Source organism: Crocodylus porosus, unplaced genomic scaffold (assembly GCF_001723895.1).
Source record: "Crocodylus porosus isolate Cpor-Errol unplaced genomic scaffold, CroPor_comp1, whole genome shotgun sequence".
Taxonomy (NCBI): domain Eukaryota; kingdom Metazoa; phylum Chordata; order Crocodylia; family Crocodylidae; genus Crocodylus; species Crocodylus porosus.
Genome location: NW_017728913.1, coordinates 33,632,672 through 33,650,355, shown reverse-complemented (window position 1 = coordinate 33,650,355; position 17,684 = coordinate 33,632,672). Strand labels below are relative to the sequence as shown.

Genomic DNA, 17,684 nt, shown 5'->3' with positions numbered 1-17,684 from the left:
GTTCCTCCCCAGGTGCATCACCTTGCACTTGTCTGTGTTGAAACCCATCCTATTCTCATCTGCCCACCCTTGTAGCCTGTCTAGGTCTGATTGTAGCCTGTTGCATCCTTCCAGTGTGCCCACGTCCCCCCACATCTTAGTATACTGAGACAAGAAGTCATTCTGTTTTCTTAAGAGATATAAGACTTCAAACTTATCCTTCTTTGTACACTTTCTTGAGATACATAATCAACTGGATTTACTTTAAAGCAGTTTTGTACTTTCAGATATTTAAATGAAACAATTTAATATTAACAATATTAAGAAAAACATTATTTTAATAAGGAATCAGAACTCGTGGCAAATATTTGCAAAAACTTTTTTTTTTGCAAGCTTTTGGGCATGATCACCCTTCCTTAGGCATAGAAGAATGCAAAGATTTTAAATAAAAAAAGAATTATTTTGCAAGTATCTAGTTGATCTAACAACAGATATCACCTCTGCCACAAGTTCCAATTCCTTTTGCCTGTAGACCAATATGGCTACAAACTGTACCCCTTATTTTAATAATCATTTTCATACATTAATAATTAGCAAAGCATTTACTAAACTACAAGGTAAAAACTATGGAAACAAAACAAATGAGACACTGATGCCCAAGAAGGAATTCATCAAGGAGTAAGTACAGCCTTGCCACTTTACCCCTTCTAATGTTATTTTGAGATTGGTTGGTCACGTTGATTTCCCCACCAAATGTACTGTTCCTATACCTGATTTTAATCATAGGATAGCATAAGAAGAAGAGTCAAACAGCACATTAAATACACCAGGAAGTAATCACACAGGCTTTAAAAAATCAGAGGTTAAAAGAAAAAAAGGAGACGGAAGAGTTTTTATTTACTCCCCATGAAGATACCTGTGTTGCTTCTCCACAGTAGCCTCAGTAGGGTGTGAGACAGAAAGAAGGATGCATTTAATGAGAGTTATATTAGGCCCTCGTAACATTTTAAGGGAAGAGAACCCTTTATCTATAAAGTTTGGAAATCTTTGCCACATATTGCTGACCAGTTCCCTCACAGTTTATCTATGTAGCCTGTAACAGCAGTAAGCATCTTACACCAAAAACAACATTACAGAGCAGTAACAAAACTGCAAACTATTCTGTTATACATGAAAATGAATCCCTCCTACTAAAATATGTAATTAGAAAACCATTTTCAGAATGACAACTGCTGCAATAAAACTGGTGGTACAACCTTTCACTTTCCAACACAGCCCCCTCTCATGTTCATGTGCACAGGCCCCAAAACAGCCCACACACTACTGAACTACTCATCAAGCAGGTTGTATGTCATTTTTTGTCAGCTATCACCAATGTGAGTCAAAAGAGCTAAAGAGATGGTTATCTACATACAGTGATTCTCCGATTTTGCCGCTTTAAATGATAAATGTGGAAAAATCAGAGGGCACTGAAGCTAGCCATAAAAAAGAAGCATAAGCATTAGCTAAAATATTTGCCAGAGATGAAACAAATCAGTAGACGGGGAAACAGATAGAGAAAGAAACCTAGTACAAAGTTAATATAGTTGAAATTGGGCTAGAAATTCACACTCCATAGGGGACCTTAACTAAAAAAAGGAAAAATCAATGACAAATAAGATGGGTTCTTCACCTCAAGAGTTCCAACCAAGTGAGTCTATTAGAGAAACTATAGTAGGGCTGTGTTGGTTTTTATGTGAATTTTTCACATTTCAGATCATGCTTAAAGGTTCAGGAACTGGATGTTCAAACACAGTTAGCTTTTGATCAGCAATATTTAAAAGATGTGATGACTCTACTTGGCAAGAATATTCCATTCTAGTTTGGGAATGGCATCCTAGTTTAAAGATGAATGTTCTTCTTTTTACATACACAATGAAAAATGGATGTCTGCTTTTTCCCTCGGCCAACCCCTGACAATTTAAGCAAGCATTAAGAATCACATCAGTGTAGTGGAGATTCACAGTGTGTCCTGAAAAGGCTGAATATCTTAGTAGTGAGCTCTTTGCTAATACGTAGCTGCTTATTCTACATGGAGATCTTTTCTTAATATGCTTAATACGTACTCTGAATGTGATGAAACCCACTGTAATCCTATCCTGGAAGAACCTAACTTCATAAGAAATATATAGCAGTGTTTAACAAAAGCCAGAAATGAAGTAGCTAGTCCTACTTTATTCCCAAAGAGTTAGCAGGAAATTTAAACAAACACCTGAAACCCCAGCAAGAACAAAATTACTGGAGTGTTTGCTTTTAGGACACATGTTTTGGATTGGTCAAAATCAGTTTTTGACTATTGTTCACTTCACTTTTAAACAGGGTGACCATACAACCCAGTTTGGCAGGGACAGTCCCAGACTTTGTAGGTTGGTCATAGCTAGTTGGTGAAAATTGAAATATATGTCCCAGAATTGAAGGGATGTGGGGCGCTGTCTAGCAGGGAGGCAGAAAGGCATAATATGGTCACCCTAACTATAAACATGCAATTAAATAGGCTTCAAAGAATAAACTTGACACATTTGAGAGCTATTTTACAAAACAATTACTGTCAACCACACTATCAGTATGCATATTCAGTTTGATGACTCAACTGGAAAATTACTTTTTTCTTGAATAAAAAAATTCTAAATGACAAGAGTGAATTAGTGTCGACTGATTGTTTGGAGAGAGTGTTAATTAATTACCAAAGGTAAATTCAGCTCTGTGCTCGTAAGTCCTACCAAAAAATCTTTAAAGATAAATCTTTTACTGTAGAGAGCATTACATTTTGTTTGCTCCCTTCTGTCTGAATGCCAATTATCAATGAGAAAAGGAAATGTAGGCACAGACAAGTGTAATAAGTTTGCTTGTACCACAAAACCATAAAACCTGAAAGTACTACCTTCTCTTAGACTCTTACCCCAAAAGACTCAGATTACTGACAAAGCATTATGAGAGTCCCATAATGGCTGATCTGCACAACAGCATTGTCTGCCTCGTACACAGCCGACAAGGTATACAATGTGGTCAGAACAATCAACACCATTAAGAACTTTCCTCAAAATTAAGACACTTCCCAAGCCCAACTGCTATGGGATAGACATCACTAGGGACTGGGGTCTTGAGGAAAATGGATTCAAAATGTAGGCTTTGGAAAAGGAGCACTAACACAAACAGCTAAAGTGCCTTTCACTTTCAGAAGTCTTTTTTTTTTTTTGATTAAATATGTGGAAACACAACATCTTAGTGGCTATTTCTCAGGTAAGAAAATATTTTCTTTAGAACTGTTATTTTCTTATAGGTCCCTTAACAGTTACCTGCTTTCCAGTGGTGCATTACTGCCAAGGACCCAGCTGTCCTGCAGCTGGACCGACTCAGGTGTGGTTTGCAGCTCGGCGGGCAAAGCAGCCGGCGGGGCCGGACTCTGGTTCCTCCTATTGGTCAGGGAGTTTCTGTTAAGGGAGGTGATAGAGGGGTGATGCTGTGCTGAATGTTGCTTGTGAGAAGGTGGCAAAGGTTGCAGGGTCGACTGGCCTTGGTTATTTGGAGGTTGCTCTGAGAAGAAAGAAAATTGAAGTTTGTTATATATCGTCCTCCCTTTTGCTCCAATCAAAGCAAAACAAGAAACTCCATATAGTCCCATTGTCTAATATATTTGCATATTATTCTATTAGCAGTCATTTAGTGACATTCTCTAAGAGTGAGTTTACCCTTGATACACAAAGTTCTAATTAATATACAACAGATGGTAAAATTGCTTTTGGTTTTAATTTGTTTCAGTTTTTTTTAATCTAGTTTTATTAACACCTACAGAAAACAGCATCTGACAGATCCCCTAATGTGCCTTTAGATTTCAGCTTTTTTTAACAAACGAACCCTGAAATTAAATGGGTAATTTCAGTAGAACACAAAGGTTTTCGAAATGCATATAATCCCTATAATTATTTAATGGAGTTTTTTTAAGCTTTATTTAACTGCAATAAATTATTACAAGCTACTTGCTAAACAGCAGTAGACTACTCTAGTTTAGTGCATTTCAAATAAGGCAGATTTGCACTATGATCTGCTAATAGATGCTAAGTATTCTTTAGCAGAAGGTCACTCTGTGAAGCAGATGTTGTTTCATGGATATTTAGCAGACTGAATCACATCTGATTACAACGTCAGAAGACTCATATACTTAATGACCGTTACATCCATTAGAACACACGCAGAACAGATTTTCTAATTTCACACTATGCGGTAAAACTACATTTTGGAGTAAGTCACAGGTGATCAGAGATTTGTGCCATCAGAACAGTACAGGAAATACGTGGTTCCTAAATGAAAATACCAAGAGTGTATAATACTTTTAAAGCTAAAAACACCTTCCCCAACTTGGCCCCCCCTAAAAAAAATCCCACACACCAACAAGAACCAAACAACAACAAAAACCAAAACAACAGAATCTCTCTCAAAACCACTATATATGCTAGCATTTTAAAAACCCATTTCATATCTTCTATAAATAAAAGTCAGAGGTCAAAAACTGAGATGTTTTATTTCTAAAGAGCTGGGAATAGAGATATTCCTGACACATTTACACAAAATGTGTCATATGTAAGCTAGTTAGCTGCTGAATGCGCTTGGCTTCAATACATACAAATTTCCAATTTTTTATTACGTGTAATTCAAAGTGCAATCTGTTTCAACTAATTTCCTCAGCTATATTATTAATATAAATGTATGTATTAGAGTAGTAGGCAGAGAGGCTATATTTCCTTGGTACTGTGAATACCAGCAGTGATTCTTAAATGGAGTAGTATGGTCTTCATATACAATTCCTGATGTGCTAGAAAGGAATATAAGCCTGTAATGGCTTGAAAACATATTACAAAACCCATAATGCAGAGGAATAAAAATGGAAAAATTTCTCTAGTGAGACTACAACTCAATTATTACTGTATGTTTCCAGTAGTGTCCAATAATCTATATAATAATGATTTAACAACAAATAATTTCTCACCCATATGAACATTAGGCATGGTAGTGTTATCCTGACACAAGAAAATACAGCCTTATACTACTGCATTTTTTCTCTTCAGTGGATCACGTCTCCATTTTCAATGAAAAAGTTTATTTTTTTGCTGCTTGCATTATGCTCAGTGTCTACATTACAATAATTCTGAAATATGCCTTTTAGAGAATTTAAGAGTTAAACTGTTCATAGAGTTTACACTGAGGATTTGTCTCTACTAAATTCATGAGAAAACTTATCATTGAGATGGCATACAATTAATCAGCTTTGTCTTTACCAACACCAGCGGGTGTCACTGCATTTGATTAGAATTACTATGGATGGCTTTAAGGGATATTTCAACAAGTAAACTATACGATAATGTAACAAGCTTACAGTGGCAAAGATTTCTTTTCAAGTCAACCTAAAATTTTATCTATTTTAGAAGTTAATTATCAGCTGGCAGAGAATTAACTAGGATCCCTATAAATGTATATAAAATGATTCTTTACACAACAGGAAGCCATAGTACAAGTACATGAAATAAGTCCTTTTCTTTTACTGAATAAACTAAACTGGTGTGCTGTCTCATGAACCTTGTCTATCTTCCCTGCACAACTCCTCTTTTTGATTGCTCTACCAGTCTAGCACTGTTCTCAGGCACTACCTTGCCATGATGAGAGACCCTTCTTCTCTGCAGCATCTATCATCTGAAATATGAATCTGCTATTCTTTTCTTCATCAATTCACCATCTCATTTAAAATCCCACTTGAAAAACAGTCTTCTAATCTTTGCTTTCATTTCTCTCTCTCTCTCTGGTATTATATCCAGTTCCCTGCTCCAGTACAAAGAGCTCCTCTGTAATAGAAATTATATGATTTTACTACTCCGGAGAGGGGCTTATTGTGCAAAAGATGCAAAGCCTGCAGGAAGGTACCAGACTGTAGCATGGGGCTGCCCAACACTTCCAAACCAACCTCATGGGCCTGAGCCACGAAAGACTTCATAAAAGTTACTTCACCATTCTAAAGATAGACAAATATGCTGCAGCACCACAAAGTACACCATGCTCCTGCCCAGTCCGCTGCACAGACACGCAAGCTAAGTGCCTGGGCTCCAGATTTGAGCCTAGATGTTTTGCTTTCATCAATTCCATAAAGCCTTTTGTAAGATTACATATATTTTGTAATGTATAAATTAGATGATATACCCTGTTAATCAGTATAATTAAAAAGGTATGATGTAACAAAGGGCTAGAATGTTAAGGACAAGACAACTCCTATAGCCAGATTCTCCAGTCCATGGATATCAATTTCTGTCTTTAAATATATACTGTCACGATTCTTCTGTCACAAATTCTCTAATAAATAATTCAATTTTTATTTTACTGATTTGTGAGGAAAATGTAAACTTTATAACAGTGATATTTGTGATGTGCTATTGTTAGGGTCAAGTCAGTTTCCATTTTAATTCTTATTTTCAGAGATGGGCAAAATTAGTTTTCACTTTTAGCTCTGCAAAAAAGGTGCTACATTAAGGCGTTTTACAATAAAAAAAGTCTCCTGGCATCACAATGAAATTGTGATATATTACTGTTGTCATTTTCCACATATAGAAACTGAAGCTCAAAGGTTAACTGCCTTGCTCAAGGTCACATAGGAAATCAGTGTCAAAGATGGAAAAAAAAGAACCTTGATTTTCTGGGCATCGGATGTACAACACTAGCCTCCCTCACCTTTTCCTAATTAAGGTCTTGAAGCAGACTGACAGAATCTCTGTGATTACTAGACCATGATGTGGATACAGATTTGTTGAGCTCTGTAACCCTGGAAATTACTTCTGCAGGGAGGGAGAAAACACTGCTGCTCCAGCCACAAATGGCATAGTAGATAGTATGCAGCTCCTCCCTTCCAAACCAGCTTGTAGTATATGACAATCGTTCTCTTGAGAAAGGTACATCCTAATGTGGGTGAGCCTTCTTCGCCTGGTTAGTGAAAAATCAGTGGCTGTGGGAAGAATTTTGATATGGCTGCACGTAAACATGCTCAATGACTGACAGTTCCATTCTGAGGGTAAATCAGTGAGAAGGAAAAGGGGCAATGTAGCTTGAAGATTGCAAGCACAACTGGGTTGAAAGGCAGCAGATACAGAGCCCCATTATGAACTTGGGCCTTACCTACATGTTGCAACAGTTTTTTTTAAAAATCAGGTTAAGCTAATTAATCCTATTCAATTGAGTTATGCTGAAATGCTTGGATTACACCAAAATAAGCCTAATAGGCGGTTGCAGTGGTTTAACACAATCCATTTGAAATCACTTCTACTTAAACTTGTGCAATCTTTTTTCTTTACAGTGGCTGTAGTTAGACCACAATAACCCAATTTAAGTCCTTCTCTTATGGAGGTGATTTGTGCATCAATAGTAAATGCAGATTGGCCTAAAAAAACCCGCTGTACTAGGGTATAACTGAGAAAATTTGACCCTTGTGCTGTATTTGCTGCATAAATCATCATCAGATAAAGCTGCATGTCAACATATGTAAGAAACTTTATAAATTTGTATGAAATGGAGCAGAAAGCTGTCTAAATATAGTTTTACTCATTTTTCAAAACATATTTAAGTAGTTGTTTACCCGTGGGAGCAGCAGTGAAGCAAAGCAGCCATTTCAATCATGGAGGTAAATTATATGTATTCTGTAGTCTTCCACAAAACCATTTTCTTTTTCCTTTTTCAAAAACTAATTTACATTTAATTAATTTTATCATTTAATTGTTGCTGAATTTAAATGGGATATGATAGAATACAAAAATATGCATATGGGAAAGTGAAAAAGAAGATAGGCAGAGACAGAAAGATTAAAGTATTTTAATATATATCATGTATGATAACTACTTAACACTTTGCAGTTTGGGGGTTTAGTTCAAGGAGGATGAAAAAGACAGACCAAATATCCAGAAGAGAAGGTAATTTTTTAGACATCTTATATGATACTTTCCATAACTACTGGATCACTAAGACCCATCAACCAGCAATTCACCTGAGGGAAAGACTATGATTTGCATTTGATAAGCATTAGGATTTTTTGACAGTGTTAATTACTGTTAAAGAAAAGCAGAGCTTCCACGACAAACACAAAACCATAAACCTGCACAATGGATATGTAGAATTTTAGAATGCTTTATATTTCAAAGAAGAAATATATCTGTGAAAATAATTAACTGTCCAAGCTAATTTGTCTATCCAACATTTTCCCCAAGAAAGAGCTCTTGTGGAATTCTGGTATGGTGACATCATCAGATGAATACCTTCAGTACCCATCACAAATAAATTATTAGGATGGGATAAGTGTTTCAGAAGATTGGTAATGAGCAAGACAACCCTTCTTTTTTAGGTCATTAGTCTGATTCCCACCCCAGGTTGCTAGTGATCAAAAACAATTTCCATGACAACTTGTTTGATTGTCTAAATAAAGTAGATCAATAGATTCAAAACACTGCCTACTTGGCAAATGGCCACACCACCAAAAATCACTACCAACAAAAGGGAACAGCAAAAAGGCTTAAAAAGCAGGCCTTTAGAGTTTACTGCTCACAGGCTGCAAACAGACATTGCCTTTGTTCCATAATAAAAATGTTTATGATGGCACAAAACCTCAGCAAACAGATACCTTAGCCTTCTGCCATGCCACAAATGCACATTTGTGAGCATGATGATTCCTAGTCATAGCTGTGCTTCCTTTTTGCAGCTGGTGTCTGTTTGCTTATTGTAGGAAGGGGAAAGAAGCCTATGGCTGCCCACATTCTCCAGCCCTCCCAGGCAGATGCTCCTGCAGCCTCTGGGGCCCAATCCTGCTTGCCTCAGAAACCTACCTGCAGCGGATTCCTGTGGTGCGTGTGCCACATTGGCACACCCCAGGTCAGGGTGTGGCACCCATGGCTACTGAACCACAGGACTGAGTTCCTAAAGCCCCAGGAGCAGCAGGTGCCTGACCTGTGAGACAATGGTCACTATGATGATTGTAGATGCCAATGAAGTGGATAGATTCTGGCACAGTTGATCTCACTCCAAACACAGTGTACGTGCAGACGTTACACTGAGATCAACCCTAGGGTTAGAAGTTGATTTAAATGCCGATCTGTGCAGACAGAGGAGGTTCAACTGAACAAAAAACGGCCAGCCAGATCTAAATTGGCTTACCTCAGGAGGTGATTGGGAATGGTCAGCCTGACATAGCGAATGTCTGCACATATTTAGAGCACAACCTTGGCACTGAGACAGCCCAAATGCTTGCCCCAGCCCCAGGGCTGCACTCTTTCTACTCCTGCCAACCTGACTGGGCTGACTGGGGCACCCTGACTTTAGCTCCTCCACCCACTGGATGGGCACTTCCCACAATGGCACACCAACCTCTCCCTCCTCCCCCCACAGAACTGCCAACCCCAAGTTACTTACACTGGGTTACTGGTATGATGCTCAGCATCAGTGACCATTTCCACACACCACTCCCAATCAATAAACACATGGCTTAAAGTAAGCTGCGCGACTGTAGATCTGATGCGGTGAACATCTGCATGTACCCAGAATGTCTGTTCGTTCCCACAGAGACCAACAGGCAGCAACCCCACTCTGCCTCCTTCTCCCCACCCCATGTCAGAGTTGAGGGAGGCTGTTAGCATTACTACTGCCTGTGCATGAGGTGTTCTGCAGCTAAATAAACCATTCATGCTACAAAGCTGTTGACCTGGGATCACCTTTTCTGAGTGCTTAATGCATTTAATTAATTAAAGCTAGAAGAAATAAAATCATGAATTTGGTTTTTAATGCACTTTACAGAAAATGTCTATTCAAATGCTCTTTTACATCAATAACACCTAACCATTAATTGAACTCTGTATCCTATTAGGCTGGGGTTCAGGTGGATTTCCTTTGGTATTTATTTCTTTATTCTTCAGCTACTACTAGAAATGACAGCAATGTTAACCTTGTGATTAAGAAATCTATATGATTACTTTTGTTAATTTCTAAGGGCTTGTTCTAGCCTGTCTCAGGCAAGAACAGGCTGATCACATCACACTCGCATGAGACTGTATTGTCTAGTGTGCCAGAGAAGTTGCTCTAGGCTTATCCTCAACACCTACTTCGTGGTCATCTCCATCTTTTCTAGCACTAGCTAGTGCAGCTATATGAACTCTCAAGTTATCTTCATCATAACTTCTACTGTAAGTACACTCTCCTGAATGACACAGGGATCTGTGTCATTGGCTTACATGATACGAAAAAGCAGGAACTGGACTGTGGCACAGGAGGTACTTACTGTTCACCACCCTCCCTTGCGCTACGCCTTATTATCATCTTCAAGTTCCAAAACGGTCAAAATCATATTTTAACTTTCCTGTTAAATGCATCTGACTCTTTGGTGGAGATGAAACAACTTATTAGCTTAATCACTAGTGGACCTACAGACTCTGAAATTAACCCACTGGCTGCTGTGCTCTCTCTCTGGGAACTTGGCTGTGCTGCCAGCAGCATGCTGAGAGGAAAAGGGGCAAGTACATTTTGATCAAGCTCTGCATCTTTATCTTGTGTGCATCTATATTATTACACTATAAAAAGGGAAAAAGTCATACAAGGATCTTGATCAAACCGTACCAGTGTTTGCCTTCTCATCAGCACACTTGTCTATATGTTGATGTGCCGTCAAGCTGCCCAAGAGCAAGTGGTTACTAGTGAATTTAACTGCAGATTATGCACTAGAACATTTTATTGCTTTATATGTGGCTCAAAAAAAAAAAAAAAATCAACACAAAATCTCATTCTTATTCTATGTTTTTTCTTAAACCTAAAAATTATTTTGGAAATCTACTAAAACATATTTAAAAAATATTAATTAAAAGTGCTATTCTTATGTAAAAGGAAGAACGGCCCATTCCATTACAGATACCCCTGGGGCCCCTTAGCTTCTTCTGCAGTAGAATGGGTCATCCTTCCTTTTCCAAAGGAGCCATATGAAGGCGACTGTAGTACTCTCAGAAGTGTGAACTTGTGTCTCTACATATAGGAAGTATAAGATTTATGATACAATTCTAAAGCATCATTTTAATTTGATTTGTTTTCCCCTCTTTCATTTATACATTATCTGGTTTGTCCATTTATTCAAAAAGGGTTTTTTTGCCATAAATAGCTTTGTATAACAACTCTTCCATGAGATCATTTAAGGACAAATATAAATGCTAAAAAGTTAATATTCTATAAAGAAAGATGTCTCGTCTAGTATCTTTTTACTACCACCTTATAGAGCCTATGCATTAATTTTTAAAAATCACTAAAATGCAGATTTTTTAAAAAAATCAGTGGCATTTTTAAAAGAAACATACCAGAAAGTTATATACCATCCAAAACACATGCCTGTACAGACTAGTAAAATAACTATATTTTATGGCATATACTTCGAAAATCTGATTAAGATAGATGTCTTCAGTTCATAATTCTTCAATGTCATGTTGTCATAGTTCCCATCAGCAAGATGTTTTAAAGGCGTTCGATTAATATTGCATGCCAGAACTGAAATTACATCCTTTGTCGTTTAGTTCTTAATGGTGCAAGTGATATCTATCAAGTAGTGTTTTATGAAGCGCGTGTGATTTTTATTACTGGCTGTTTTCACAAATCTTTTTCAGGTTTCAGAAAGACTCTTTGGAGTTCACAATAAATATGTCCTGCGGTTTACAATCATCCTAATTCTCAAAATTCCAGTGAAACATGGATTACTCTGTGTTCATTAATAAAACAAACATCTTAATATGAATTGGTTTAATCTCATCTTAATTTATTATATAAAATAACACATGTATTCCTTACACATGAAATCTGTTTATCAGAACTACCTCTAAGAAACAAAAAACACAGGAGGTTGCATACCAACTTATTACATACTATACTCACGATGTAACAGCGTCAGCTCACCAAGCCTTAAAATCTGGCTTGTGACTGCCCTAATTATTAAGCTGAAGGTGACACACATACACATAAGTCTTTCCAAGCAATATATGCACTTGGCCCAAATTCAATGGAGCCTTTAGTCTGTGACCCACATCCATGTAAAACAAGATAAAGACAGCCAAAATTGCCTTCATTTAATACACATTAGGGACAGCCAAATCAAGCTATACGTGGAATCTCTGGGCAACTCTTTATGTTTAACTGAAAATATATAAAAGTATTAAACTTGGGGGAAAACACAGACACACCAGATTTACAATCTTTTCTTGTCCATGTGCACATAAAACTTATCTTATTCCATGTCAAATAAGGTAAATACCTTAAAGAAAGCAATATGGTCCACCACAAGGTGGACAAACATTTATTTCACAGATAGTAATGAAGGGAAAGCAAGGGGATTTGTTTCTGAAAGGTTTATTAAACATTGTTTCCACTCTGCATTGTTCATTGTGGGAACGAAACCAGCTCACTTTTAAAGCATTTTTCCATTAGCTGGAATCGATTCTCAAAGCATTCCAATGCATCCACCTCTAGCCTGAATCTGCTCCTTTAACCCCTTCTAGCCAAATGTAACAGGTGTACAGGGTTATGACCGTTAAACACAACTCTGTTAATTTAAATACAGAGGGATATTATACCCTCTATTGTCTACAGCAGGGGTAAGAACCTTTTCTGGCTTTGTGCCAGAATGACCCACCCTAGGTCAGAGGTGGGAAAGTGGGCACTAGAACCTGGCTGCCACCAACACTTGTGTCCAAAGCAGCATGGGGAGAGCACCTGCAGCCCGTGCTTCTTCCCACGGTGGCACGTGGAAAGTGACTGCAGCTGAAGCCCCAGCCGTGGAACGCTGCCAAAGTCTGTAGTCCTATGGGCTGCAGGCCACAGCCTGCCAATCCTTGGTTTACAGACAGATATTCCTGAGAACATGGAAGGGGAAAGAGCTAAAGCTGCCAATATAAACTGACACAAAAGAAAGCAGATAAACTACTCAAGGAGACATTTTAAGTGGAAAAATCAGAATCTTCCATGTTTAAGATGGGTTGAGAATGACTTGATCACCACTGTAGTCACAGTGAAATAATGATAAATAATTTTAGCTTTAGCGAGAACCAAATCAGGACTCCTGTAGCACAGGAAGAATTTAAGCAGAAGGATAGAGCAAGAAAAGTTTAGAAATAACATTTAACATAAATGGAAATTTAACTCATTGGTAGAACAGTGCCTCAACAAGTAGAATCCTGCTAAGAAAAGGAATCTTTTGGTGCAATACTGGCTCTGTCTTATTTTTTTAATAAATAAATACAACTTGTATGGCACTAACTATTCATTGAGTGTGAAGTATGAACATACTACACACTGTCATACTGTACACACGGTCATCCATTGATTAAATCACACAACAGTTATCATAAGCATTCGCTATTCTTGCTAGAGTTATTTTAGAACTTGAGGTTTTATGATGTCAAATAGATTCAAATGGTACCTTCCCATCTGTTTATTTCTGATTATCATAATAATTTACCCAGGGGTCAAACTAATGGTGGGGTGGGGAACACTACCTCATTGCAATACTTTACAAACTTTGTTCACTTGAGGTACCAACATGAAATGGAACTCATACTGTGGAAATGTTCAAAACATGTTAACGCAACCTTTGCTCTGCCAGGGTGGGACTCAAAGGTGTCCAGCTGGGCTCCAGCCTTACCGCCCTCTCTGGGATTCTATGTCCCTTAATGGACTTCTTGCAAGTGGCTCCCCTGATGTACCAGGGAGTTGGCTGCCAGTTGGATTATATTGTGCATACTGTCATAATCTGATCATCCCTTTCTTTTCCCACATGCTCATATAAATCAATGAGAAAGTTAAGTAACTATGGTCAGGCTTTTGTTCATTTTTGTAGATACCCAGCAGAGATCAGAAGAGACAGTTCATACTTCTTAGAACACCAGGCATCATTGCATTAGATATGTATAGAGCCATAGTCTGAAGTCTATCTTTGAAACCAGACACCTAGATTTTTTTTTTTTTGATAGAAAGGTTAATTCTGAAATATAAAGAGACAGATTCCAGGAAAAAGTACTGTGCTGCCAAACCACTGAAAGAGGGCCTAAGTGGACCCTCACAAATATGAGAATGCAACAGGCCCATAACATAAGGTTCAATCATTTTGATCAGCATGTTTCCTACTCTGTTTGTCCATTATCTTATCCATATTTTAAATGTAGATTTCAATTTGGCTCCAAATTTTGGGATCCCTGGATGAAATAAATTTAATGCTTCAATTAATAAATGTGGGGCAAAATCCTAAATCAGGCAAAATTCCATCTATAGCATAAGTACGTATATACTCATCTCATAAAACTGACTTAATGCCTGAATTAAGAACTTCCTACTGGCTCTAGTTTACTGAGTCATTACTTAACATATTGTCTATCATTTTCAAGGGTTAGATATTTTTGGTTCCTAGTCTCTATGGATAGCATGAATACACAATGAGCTTTTATTTCACGTCACAGTTAAAAGAAACATTATCATTCTCTTATAAAAAATGGGTTACAGTTGGTACACCACAATCTTCTAATTCAGGGCTGTTCAGATGGTGTCCTGTGAGGAGTTAATGTGCAGGCCCTGGGGCCACTGGTCCCCCTTTCACTTTGGCTGCTGCAGCACCTGGCTTCCCTAGGCTCCCTCTTCCTTTCCTGACTTTTCTTCCAGGGGGGTGGGGGGAGAGGGGGAGATATGCAGCCCAAGGCACTGCAAGAGTCCATGATGCAATGCAGCAGGGGAATGTGGAGTCAAGGAGCTGAGGTCAGGATGCTGCCCACACATGTGGTGGTGCAGTGGTCTGGGGGCTACAAACTGTAGACACAGTGCACAGCTGGGGGGAAACTGCATGCGGTACAGCAGGGGGTCTGTGGTCCAGGGGCCCATACTTCAGGTGAGTGCAGTCCCTGGCCGCTTCAAAGTTGGACAGCTCTGCTGGGTTTTATCCACAAACTGCCAACCAAAACCAGGATAATGAAACAAACAGGTACAAAGATGGTTCTTTGTTAAAACAGGAAATATTCTGGGCAAAATGTTGATGCAAAATCATTGAACAGAGTTGATAAAGGTGTTTGGATCCCATATGGGAGATCACAGCATCATGGCCAGAGGATATTTGGGGTTTCAGCCAATAGACCCACCATATACAGCTCCAGCAGTAATCATCCTTCCTTAAGGTAGCCCACTACACAAACTGAAGCTACTACACTGACTGCCTGTTGTAGACTGTCCCGGAGGCTGGGGTGACACTGGGAACTCACCGGCGGCAGGAGTCGATGCCCCAGGGAAACCCGCACGGCTCGTGAGCCGGCTCTTCATTCAGCTGCGGCCGGCCGGTGACGTCAGCGTCGAACGCCGGCCGGTGAAGATAAAAGCAGCGGCAGCTGTAACGGAGGCAGTGGATGGCCCCGAAGAGGGAAATCCTTCGATGGAGAAAGAGGAGGGTGAGGCCCCGTGGTGTCCTGGGAAGGACGGGGAGCCAGAGCAGGAGGAGCCGGACAGAAGGAGCCGGCGGCAGCTTCCAGGAGTCGGCGGCAGACAGGAGGCGTCTGAACTGGATAGCGGTGAAGGGAAGTCACCGTGGAGGACCCACCGGAGCCAGGTGCATGCTGGGCGCGGTAGGGCAGCAAGGATCCCTAAGGAGGAGCCAGATCGGTGCGGGGTTGCCACTGGGACCGCGGGTGCCAGAGCCTATTAGAAACTTAGGTCCTAGGGGCTGAGGGTCTGGAGCCAGATCTGTAACTATAGAGGCTCGACCTTTTTTGGTATAGAGAAAAGGGGTAAAGGAAGGTGGCAGATGGGCAAGAGGAGCCACGTGTCTCCTCCTCAGGGCCAGCTCCAGAAGGTGGTGTAAGGCCAGGGTGTAGGGGTGGTTGGAGCCCCGTGTACAACCATTGGGTGGACCTGGGCAACGAGAACCCGTTAGACGACTCCCCCCCATTGACGATACACCAAGACGTGGCAGGTGAGAGCGGGGGCGGCGACGCGGTGAAAGAACATCTGCTTTTCCCTCAAGGGTCCTGGGGCAGAGCCGACATCCAAAGGGCAGTGCCGTCAGGAGCAAGCAAGGCCTGGCGGGCACACAGACAAATTCAATAGCTGCTATGTAGTAGGAGAATTCTTAACTATTCCTAGTCCCTGTGCGCCAAACCCACATATTCCATGGTGAACATGGTGAACCCGTATGCTTACTACCGTACACATAAAAGAAAGCTACTTTAACTCCAATGAGAAATGCACATTATTAATAATTAATGAACAATCACAGCTGATGCAACCAAGTGCTGTAGCAAATTGCTCTTCTTGGCAAAGAATAATAGCAAATTGCCTTTTGAAAGATTGTGAGCTATTGCACTTGTCATTTGCTGGTATAGGCTTGCTGTTCCTAAAGAAGCAGTAGAAGATACAATGACACTTATGTTTAAGTTCATAAGAAATACAGGGCATGATCCTGCCTGCCTGAAATCAACCCGAGTTTGCCATTGACTTATTAGAGCTAGGAATTCACCCATAGCTTTTTGCAAGCATACTGATCCACTGGAGCTACTCAGAGACTTTAGAACAAATTCACTGTGTGGTAATCAAGTTCTGGATAAGGTCTGTGTGGGTGCATCTATGTGAAGATAAAGCCACAGTAAGATGATCAGTGAAAAAGAGGACGAGAGAGGACGGAGGCAATACAATACAATATAGAACTCTTAAGTAGAAATAGGTGAACTTGTTTTATCTAATTTGAACTCATGCAAATAACAAGGATACCTGTACTGGTTTAGACTGAATGAAAAAGCAGCAGGATTAGTGTGATGAAAAAGAAAACTGTGATAAAATATGGTAAAGGGGAACTGGGAACGGGTGCAGCTAATAATATTGAGAAAAATGCAAAAGAAACAACCAGAATGGTTGGGAGAAAAAATCTAAGAAAAAAAGATAACATGTACATTAGAGGGTCATCTTGAGCCAGTGAACCTTTTCTTGGGAGCAGAAGGGAGCCATCCCTAATTTTAGTTGCTTTTTCTCATCTAAGGCAAGGCCTCATCTAACATACTAATGCTAAAAAGACAAAACTGTCATTAACTTCAGTGGGCCTAGGATAGGGTCCAAAGTCAAAGACAATGACATCTAAATAAAGCAGATTTATATATAATACGGTACTTTTATGTGTTTTCATGAAAACATAAGAGTGAAAAGATGAGAAAGGGAGAAAGAAAGAGAGGGAACTGCACATCTAAAATAGCATTTAAGCCCTTTTTTTCCTTCTGAAAGTGTCAGAAAAAGAAAAGAGGAGGAGGCCCCCACAAGAGTATTTTGAAGAGCTATTGTTCTCTAACAACTTTAAGTAAGCTTCCCAAGCTAACTGATGAATCTGAACATTTTTTTAAGCATAGGGGGAAAAGAAAAGCAATCTCTGTTTCTGACAGATCCTCCTTGTTCCAATGACAATCAGGGATAGTTAGATATCAAGCCAAAGAATAAACCATGTTTTCAAATGACGTTCTAGGTTACTAATAAATTTGCCCTCTAGCTTCAGAGACTGATACAGCTGGTAATTCTCAAATCAGATACAAACTTCAAACAGTATCAATTCAAACAAAAACTCATCTTTCATCTGGAATCTGTTTTCATTCACATCATTTGGAACATTTAAT

At 39.3% G+C, this 17,684-nt stretch overlaps 1 protein-coding gene across 8 annotated transcripts in view; it reads right to left on the bottom strand.

Annotated features, from left to right (window-relative positions):
• Positions 1-17,684, bottom strand: part of TENM3 (teneurin transmembrane protein 3) — a 456,764-nt gene that overhangs the window by 195,390 nt on the left and 243,690 nt on the right. For all 8 annotated transcript variants that reach the window (XM_019534649.1, XM_019534650.1, XM_019534652.1 and 5 more), the window contains one exon: positions 3,315-3,552. In XM_019534649.1, coding sequence (XP_019390194.1) covers positions 3,315-3,552 — 238 coding nt within the window. The remainder of the gene's footprint in view (positions 1-3,314; positions 3,553-17,684) is intronic.